The sequence below is a fragment of the Halichoeres trimaculatus genome, unplaced genomic scaffold (assembly GCF_033239565.1).
Source record: "Halichoeres trimaculatus isolate MK-OKI-2021-1 unplaced genomic scaffold, fHalTri1.1 fHalTri1_scaffold_11, whole genome shotgun sequence".
In the NCBI taxonomy this organism is placed as follows: domain Eukaryota; kingdom Metazoa; phylum Chordata; class Actinopteri; order Labriformes; family Labridae; genus Halichoeres; species Halichoeres trimaculatus.
The window spans coordinates 31767287-31777305 of record NW_027437189.1 but is presented as its reverse complement, the minus strand read 5'-3'; the positions used below and the strand labels follow the sequence as shown (position 1 = coordinate 31777305).

Genomic DNA, 10019 nt, shown 5'->3' with positions numbered 1-10019 from the left:
CAAAAAAACAAAACAAAACAAAAACATCAATTGGTGCATTTATTTTATTTCATTTTACTTTATTTTACCTTTACCTTTTTTTCACAGTACAGGATCTTGAATTCTGATCTTGTATAATTTTAATATATTTTTTAATGTTTTTATTTTTCTTATTATATATATGCTTAATTTCTTTAGTTCTTTACAATTCTCTTTTTCTTCTCCTTTACCTCTTTTTTACTCATCTTTCATTTCTTCTTGTTTATCTCTTCCATTACTTGTTTCATTTTGTATAGCACTTTGTAACATTGTTTTTGAAAAGTGCTATATAAAAAAGTTCGTTGTTATTATTATTATTATTATTATTGATAATAATAATAATAATAATAATAATAATAATATAAAATCAATTAAATATTAAAAGGGCAATAAACTACATCTGCTTTAAAACCACGCAAAGTTACAGTAGTATATCAATGATGTATTTACTTGTGTAATTTAAAGGCCCATCCAAAACTGAAAACCTGGCTCCGTCCCTTCTATCAAGGAATGAAGAGGCTTACAAGTTTTTAAAACCCGATTAAAGAAATATTTAGTGTCACTGACACTCACATACTTATCAACTGTAATACCATTTTTTGATATTAGAATATGATAATAGAAATAGAATATTAGAATACAAAATTTTCATAAATGTGTGTTTATGTGTTTTTGTGCGTTTTATGTCATTGTAAGAGCGGACATCAGGAGGAGTAGTCGTTACCCAGGTGGTGAATCCAAATAAACAAGAAACAATAACTGTATCAGACACAGGTATGACTCTGCTGGAAATCACCTCTGTTGTCTGAGGAAAGTTCATCTCTGCATCTACAAGTATAGTTTAAAACTGTCTCATTCACAAAGAATCTCTATGTAAGGGGTCAGCTCTTTTTTCATGGACTGAGATTTGTCAGGCCTTGGAGAAGTAGAGAGACGCGCACGCCTGTGCACGCGCATGCTCAGTCACGCAGCATCGAGGCTCAGATTTGGCCGCTCTTCAGCCTGTGTGTGAGCGCTGAAGCACGGAGTCCCCGGCTGACACGCCTTGTGTATCTCCTCCTCCCATAAGCCACAGGAAAGAAATCATATTCAATTTGAGCCGTGTCATTAGAGAAACCATGCACCACCCAGCCGCGTTATGAATCGGGATTGAATGAAGAGTGAATGTTGGTAGAAATATGCCTACATATTTGCATAATGTGTATTTTTTTCTCCCAGCAAGTATCAGAAAATGGATCTCTCCATTTAGCCACGCGCAAATTACTGTTAAATTGGGATGATTGCAGGCTCGCGCGCCTGTGCCATAACAGTGGAATGACGTAAACTTATTCCACATTACATGACTGTAACACTACAGCAAATATATGTTTCCCCGCGGTAATATTAAAGCCTATAAAAACATATTAGCACAACCTGTCTCAAAACATTATTCACAATAACGTCAGGGAGCGGATATTTCTGTGAAATTTATGTGTGTGTAAGTGTGAGTGGGTGTGTGCGCGTGAGTGTGTGTGGGAAAGAGGGGGGTATTACTCATGGGTGATCAGACGGGAGATGACGTCACTTTTACTAGAGGTAACCTTACGATCAGATCTTACATCAGTGGACATAAACTGTATAGCTTGGCATGAGTGACGTCACACCGTAGACATCCAACCTCTGGTTTAATGAGCACAGGGCGGCTGAACACAGGGTAGTTAAAATACAAATGTATAAAATTACAGTCTAATGCTTTGTCACACAGCCGTGGTGTTGTTTCCACACCTTTAGTAAAGTGAAGGCTTCACTTTACTTAAGTTTACACTAAAATAACTCCACTTTTTGCGCTTTTCTTTGCTTTAAAGATGAGACATTCTCATGTTTGATTTCTAAAAAGCAGCATCACAGCTCTTTTCCTCCTTTGTAAAACTCAGCCCATGTAGAGGTTGACCTGCAGGGCGCTTTGTATGGATGATAATTCTTCAGATGATACGGTGATGACGGTATGATTGTGTAAGACAGAGGCTATTTCCCCCTCCTATTCCAGTTGTGGATATGGCTGCCGCCGCGGGCGCTGTGTAACAGCCCTGCGCACCGGAGCCGACCATTAGAGGAATGAAGTAAGAGAGAGGAGAGGCAAAAGGGGGAGGGGTGGAAAAAGCAGAGAGGAGGAGAGTGTGACTGTGAGAGAGGATGGATGGATAGTCTACCACCGGGTTGTGCCGCCACTGCGAGGAGAGCGCACACACACATATACACACACACTCAGAGGGTTGTGTGTGAGCCAGCCAGCCAGTCAGTCAGAGTGAGTGTGTGAGCCATGTTGGATGTGAATGAACGGGAGGAGAGATGCTGCTGCCGCGCCGCTCCTAACGCTCAGACCTCCAGCCCCACGGACCACAGCGGGTAGATGCCAACTCCTCAGGCCGACGGAGAGACGGGGGAGCCTGGGGGAAGGTGTCGGGCGGTGCCGGCGGTCCTGGAACTGGCCACCTAGCCGGAACGAGGGAACGAGATAAGTAACGGGGAGAGGAGGAAGACGCACTCGAGAGTGAAAGAGGGAGAATAGGCAAAGGTGGAAGAGGGAGAAAGGGGGCAGAGACAGAGAAAGGAAGAGACTAAATGGCTGCACCGCTACCGGGCTTCACCCCGCTCCTGCTCTCTTCTCTGGCACTCCACCTGCTTTTCCTCGGCCCTTTGTTCGCCCTCACCCCGGGGACGGGGAACACAGGAGGGGCTTCCCACCGGTGGACCCCGGGCCTCTGCTACAGGGACGCCGGTAAAGTGAGCCAGCAGCATCAGCATCAGCAGCGTGAGGAAGCAGGGGAGTCGCTGAGGGGCAGCTGGAATCTACGCCCAAGCAGGTGGACCGGAGAGCGGATACAGTCTGGAGGATGCTGTGGGGTGCAGTGGGCATGGGGAGGATTTTACCGGAACGGGACGAGGGGGACCTGCAGGGAGAGACTTAAAGGAGTCGGGACGTTATGGAGGAGTGGAAACAGCCAGCCGGCTCCACCAACGCCACCCCCTCCTCTCTACCCAGGTATAAGGAGCGAGTCGAGCACTGATGGCGTCGGCAGAGGAAAGGGAGTGGAAAGAGTGGGGATGAGGAGGAAGGGCGTTGTTTTTCCTCACGTCTCACCTGCTTTCACCTCTTCGCCGGTTCAGGATGGCAAAAAACGGGCAGTACAAAGGACTAGAGTGTGCGCGCAACGGTGGCCGGCATCGAGGCCACACCTCACCAAACGTGGCGCCGCCAGAGCCTTTGTGCACGCCTGTGGCCTGTGCAGGGCACCCGGAAGTGTAAAGAGGAGAGAGGTGAGGGCTTGTGAGGTGAGGATGCTCTTTGCTTCATGGTGCTCTCTGACGTCGGGGTATCTCTCCAGGTCAAGCCCTGACAAACAGACCCTCTCCTCGGCCAGCAGCCTCCATCCTGGCGCTTTGCCAACCGGTTTCTCTTGTTGCTTTCATCCTCTTTCTGGATACAGTTCACCACTCTGTCAGGCTTCAAACTACACCTTTAACAAAGATTCCCTAACCGACAACAACTCAGACTGCACCAAGAGATCAAAACTGGACCACATTCAAGATTTATCTGTTTGTAAAGCTTCCCAGACCGGCTCCACTGATTACCATCAGACGCATCTGGTTTGCAGGAGCAGCAACAACAGTGAGGTTTGGGGTGCTGACGGGGGTGCAGCCAGCTTGCACAGGAGGGCTGGTAATTGTTCTCATTTGGGCAAGCACAATGTTATCGATCACAGCAGCAGCAGAGAGGGGGGTGATGATAGCAGTTTGACTGGGTGCAGGAGGAGCAGAGAGGGGGAGAGGAGCAGCAGGAGAAGGGGAGATGAGGAGGAAAGGGGAAAGGCGTGCAGATGTAGAGCACCGGCTGTGATTAACCCCGGTTTCAGGACACATCTAGATTATTTTAGATCTCTTGATGACCAAGATGCAAGAGGAAGCAGCTCCAGGCTTGTGTACGAGAGGAGGGAGGGGAAAGATAGGAAAGAGGGAGGGGTGAACCAAGGCTGCAAACACATTAATTTATCCAATTATCCGGATAATGATTTGGCTTTTCCGATTCTGACTTTTTCATGTAGAGCTGATAATGAGCTTCAGCAGGGGAAATCAGCTTCAGCAACCACAGGGCAGAGCAGGCCAACCCGGGGAGAAAGCAGGGTGGTTCCCGGTGGTTGCCTCGGTTGTTTGGACAGAATGGCAAAGGGGGATGGTTATTTAGCTGCGTTTATGGTCCCGGAGGGAGGCATAGCTCAGAGGAAAGTCCTCATCCAATTTAGCCTCAGCAGCAAAACCAGGACGCGTCGCCAACGTTCTCCATCGAGGAAAAGCGCGATTCCTCAAATCACAACCAGACATCCTGGCCCGGTGCTCAGTACGCCCCCTCAAGCACAAACAGACGATTATGCAGAAAGTGTGAAACTATCCAAACCGCGCAGTCTCTCCGCTGAAGAAGTAAACGCAACTCCAGCAGCAGACTCTGCCGGTGACTCAGTGTTTTTCTCGCCTGCTAAGTTTCCCGTTACATTTCCCGGTGATGTGTCAGCCACGTCTCGCTCAGCAGCAGCAAATGAGGCACATCTTTTCTCTCAGGCTGATCTCACCACAACAAAACACCTCCCGTTTTTCTCGGAAATCAACTTAACCACATGGCAGGGTGACTCCGCGCTGTCGCTCCGCTTGCGCTCCCTTCAGGACGCGATTTCAGCACAACGGACAGCGCCCACAGACTCTCAGCGAGTGTACATGTGGAGCAAATTTAACTCAAACAGCAACAACAACAATGAAAGGGAGGGAAGTGAGGAGGCTATGGGGTATAGTCGTGAATCTGAAAGTGAAAAATCGCAGTGGCATGGTCAAAAGATGCAGCAGGACCTGTGGGAGAGCGCGCTGCGAGAGATGAGGCACGCCGGGTGCGCTGACAGCCTCTCCACAGACTGTTCAGCCACCAAGCACGGGGACTACGCACATATGCAATTAAAATCCGGTAAACAAGTGCCATTAGAGCCTGAAGGTGTCAGACACTCAGATTTGCAGCAGATGGGGGCTGAGGGAGAAAGGGAGAGGGATGCAGAGAGGGAGGGAGAGGGCTTGGAGGGGTCCGCCGCTGTTGCTGCCGCTGGTGGGGGAGGGAAATTACAGGTGGGGGTGGGCGAGAGAGAGGCGCGGCTGATAGCAGGGGGAGAAGAGCATGAGGAGGAGGAGTGGGAGAGGGAAAGGGGAATAACAAAGGCGAGCAAGGCGGAGGAGAGCGATGCAGAGAGAGGGAAGGGTCAGGGTAGGGGCAGTAGCATCACCACCATCACACAACCACACGGCAGAAGAGGGAGAAGAGAGAGCCAGGCAGATGAAAGCCATGAGGTGGGAGAGGAGGGGGAGGAGAGGCACAGTTCAAGGGGAGAGAGGAGTCTGGAGCGGCTGATAATAGTAGCAGATGATGAAACCTCACAGGGAGAAAAGGGGAGGAAGATTCTGATGCCATGGCCTCGCTCTCGACGTGCAGCAAACAGACACCCCCATTTCTCCCAGTACAACTTCCAAGTCCAGGTGGCAGAGAACCAGCCGCCTGGCACTTCAGTCATTGTCATGTCCGCAGTTGACCCAGATGCAGGAGATGCAGGAAGGGTCAGCTACTCAATGGCCCCCCTCATGAACAGCCGATCATCAGACTACTTCCACATCCACCCGGACACAGGTCTCATCACAACCACTCAGATCCTAGACAGAGAGCACATGGACTTGCACTACTTCAGGGTCACGGCGACAGATTCCAGCCCTTCCCGCCTCTCCGGCACCACTATGGTTGCCATTACAGTGTCAGACAGGAATGATCACTCTCCTATCTTTGAGCAGGCAGAGTACAGGGAGACCATCAGGGAGAACGTAGAGGAGGGGTACCCCATCCTGCAGCTGAGAGCCACAGACCTAGACTCCCCTTCCAATGCAAATATCCGCTACCGCTTCGTCGGTGATTCTGCTACAATTGCAAGAGCAGCCTTCGAGATCGACCCTCGCTCTGGCCTCATTACGACCCGTGGAGCAGTGGACCGAGAAACAAATGAGCACTACACGCTCCAAGTAGAGGCCAGCGATCAGGGGAAGGAACCAGGACCTCGCTCTGCTAATGTCAAAGTTTTCATCACTGTTCTGGATGAAAATGATAATGTGCCACAGTTCAGTGAAAAGCGCTATGTAGTGGCAGTGAAGGAGGATGTACGGCCTCACTCTGAAATCCTCCGTGTGAGTGCCACAGACCTGGACAAGGACAGTAACGCTGCTGTTCACTATAATATCATTAGTGGGAACAGCCGTGGACAGTTCTCCATCGACAGCGTCACCGGTGAGATCAATGTCGTGGCACCTTTGGACTACGAGTCTGAACGGGAGTATACACTCCGGGTTCGTGCACAGGACAATGGCAGACCACCTCTTTCCAATAACACCGGGATTGTGAGTGTACAGGTGACAGATGTCAACGATAACCCACCAATCTTTGTCTCCACACCGTTCCAGGCCTCTGTGCTGGAAAGTGCCCCAGTTGGTAGTTCCATCCTCCACATCCAGGCCATCGATACTGATTCTGGTGACAATGCCCGCCTGGAGTACAGGTTGACTGGCACCAGCTCTGACACTCCATTCGTCATCAACTCTGCAACAGGCTGGGTCACTGTGAAGTCTATCCTGGACCGAGAAGCTGTGGAGCACTATTTCTTTGGCGTGGAGGCCAGGGATTACGGCATGCCCCCACTCTCTGCTACAGCGAGCGTTACAATAACAGTGATGGATGTCAATGACAACCGCCCTGAATTCCTCCAAAAGGAGTACTATGCTCGCCTGAACGAGGATGCTTCAGTTGGCACCAGTGTAGTGACCGTCACAGCTGTGGATCGTGATGTCAACAGTGCTGTGACCTATCAGATAACAGGAGGGAACACCAGGAACCGCTTTGCAATCAGCACAGCAGGAGGGGCTGGACTCCTCTCCTTAGCCCTCCCGCTGGACTACAAACAGGAGCGTAGATATGTCCTTACAGTCACTGCGTCAGATCGCACCCTCCATGACACCTGCCAGGTCCACATCAACATCACCGACGCCAACACTCACCGGCCCGTATTCCAGAGCGCCCACTACTCTGTGAGTGTGAACGAGGACGAACCACTTGGGAGCCTTGTAGTAGTGATCAGCGCTACTGATGATGATGTTGGTGAAAACGCTCGGATCACCTACCTGCTGGAGGATAATATCCCACAATTCCGCATTGACTCTGCAACAGGGGCTATAACACTCCAGGCAGAGCTGGACTATGAGGACCAGATGACCTACACTTTGGCCATAACGGCCAAGGACAACGGCATACCGCAGAAATCTGACACCACATACGTGGAAGTCAACGTGAACGATGTGAATGACAATGCCCCGCAGTTTCTCAGCCCCAGGTATCAGGGGACAGTTAGCGAAGACGCCCCTCCTTTCACAAGCGTCCAGCAGATCTCAGCTACAGATCGTGACGCTCACGCCAACGGTCGGGTCCAGTACACCTTCCAGAATGGCGAGGATGGGGACGGAGACTTCACCATTGAGCCTACATCGGGAATCCTACGAACAGTCCGACGCTTGGACCGTGAGAGCGTTCCTTTCTACGAGCTCACGGCTTACGCTGTAGACCGTGGCGTGCCGCCCCAGAAAACCCCGGTCCACATCCAAGTGACTGTCCTGGATGTGAATGATAACGCCCCTGTGTTTCCTGCTGATGACTTTGAGGTTCTCGTGAAAGAAAACAGTGCTGTTGGCTCTGTGGTGGCCCAGATAACAGCTACAGACCCTGATGAGGGCACCAACGCTCAGATCATGTACCAAATCGTGGAGGGAAACATTCCAGAGATCTTCCAGATGGACATCTTTTCAGGGGAGCTGACTTCACTCATCGATCTTGACTATGAAACCCGCAACGAGTATGTTATCGTAGTCCAGGCAACCTCCGCGCCTCTCGTGAGCCGGGCTACCGTCCGCATCCGACTGGTCGACCAGAATGACAACCGGCCCACTTTGCAGGACTTCCAAATCATTTTCAACAACTTTGTGTCCAACCGCTCCAACAGCTTCCCCAGCGGGGTAATTGGGAAAGTACCCGCCCACGACCCTGATGTGTCAGACAGGCTGTACTACACCATCGACAGGGGGAATGACTACCACCTGCTGCTGCTGAATCACACCAGCGGAGAGATCCGGCTGAGCCGAAAACTGGATAACAACAGGCCGCTGGTGGCTCCCATGTTGATCACCGTCACAGGTAAGAGACCATGAAGGGAGAGAAATGGGGGGAAAGGATGACATGAAGTGTGTATGTGTGTGTGTGTGTGTGTGTGTGTGGTGCAGGCAGCTCAGACTCCCCTGTAGCTTCATTCACTGTAACAAATGCTGTGAAGATAAGAGTCCTGCTCCACAGGCTGGAGTGTGAGTGAGAGGGTTGTGCTTTGGTTTTTTCTTCATGTGTTTTCTCTTGTCTCTGTCTTTACTTGTGCTCATAAAGTAATGCATGCATGGTAAACTAACTTTTTGAGCATTTGAAGCTCCACTCAGCTTCTTTGAAATCTCCTTCTGACACATTGTACTTGTGCATTGAGAAGACTTGCAGTTATTACATCCCTTTGAGTCACTCTGAGAGAAATCTCTGGGGAGGAATTGTGCACAAATCTGCTTTTGAAATCCAGTCTGTGACAGAGCTGTTATTCACGTTAGACTTGGCTGAAAGTATTCAGAGATAACTACTTTGAGATTTGTGCTCGTCAGGTTTGAGCAGTTTCAGAGCAGAGGAGTGGAGATGTGAATGAGGAGAGAGTGATGTTTGAAGAAAAGGTGTTTGACTGTGAGAAACTGTGACGATACATATCATGGAAGGAGAGGAAGTGAATGAAGTGTTACTGTTGTAATGAGATATGGAAGACATTTTAATCACTGAGAGATAACTGAGCGACCATGGGAGCGCAGATGGACTGGCGGTTAAGGTCTTACTCCATGAGGTTCACCCTGGGTTCGAGTCCAGCCTGTGTTCTGTATCCTGCATGTCATTCCCAGCTCTCACCCTTTTTCCTGCTCTGTCACTGTCCTATCCTGTCTAATTAAAGGCATGAAAGATAGAAAAATAACTCTGGAAAAAACAAAACAGACTGACTCTGTGAGAGCCTGATGTGTAACAACAACCCAAAATTTAACAACTACCACAAAAAAGTAGCAAAACCAGAAAAGTAACAACTAAGCGATAATGTGCCAAAAGTGCTGAGCCTGAAATGTAATTAAAAAATGTAATAAAACCTCAAAAAGTGATATCTGACCAAAATGTAAGAAGATCTTTGCTCAAAACCATAGACTGTATAAAACATGGACGTAGTCTTGCCGACGTCACACGTCTGTTTCTGAAACGGAAAATTAAGCACATCAGCTATGGCGGCCATATTGGTAGTGGCAAGGGCTTCGCCTACAGCCATAGGGCGCCTGGCGGTCACGTGACGACTCAGACAGGTTGAACCAGGCTGTAAATACGTTAATTTCTGCTCTGAAAATGCCTTTTTTTGGCTTGATGTGTATGTGACTCCCGCTACTTCCGGAGCCAGCCTCAAGCGAACACTCCAGAAACAGCAGATTTTAGCACTTCAGCATTGTCTCATATTCCCAGACTGGAGGTTGCCGCTTGTTTAAAACATGATTTTTTTGTCCAAAGTGTAACATCATTTTTGTACAGTTAAGACAGCGGTCACCAAAGTTTTTGCGCCACAGACCAGTTTAATGTCAGAAAATATTTTCATGGACTGGCTAGCCTTCTGTCTTCTCTCTGGTTCTTTAACCCGACTAAAACAACTTTTCAAAGATGTTTATTTTTGGCCATTTTGCTAGCTTGGGGGGCTGGCGTCAAGAATGAGTCAAAGACGGGTATGACAAGAGAGAATCGGGTCATCTTTCAAAATAATACATCATTCAGAATCGGATAATAAATCAAACTGAAA

The 10019-nt window shown here is 49.1% G+C and overlaps 1 protein-coding gene across 1 annotated transcript in view; it reads left to right on the top strand.

The window, feature by feature from the left end:
• Positions 1-2241: 2241 nt before the first annotated feature.
• celsr3 (cadherin, EGF LAG seven-pass G-type receptor 3) overlaps positions 2242-10019 on the top strand; it is a 192147-nt gene continuing 184369 nt past the window's right edge. The window contains exon 1 of the mRNA XM_074681031.1: positions 2242-8308. Within this exon, the coding sequence (XP_074537132.1) occupies positions 2620-8308 (5689 nt within the window). The 5' untranslated portion in view covers positions 2242-2619. The remainder of the gene's footprint in view (positions 8309-10019) is intronic.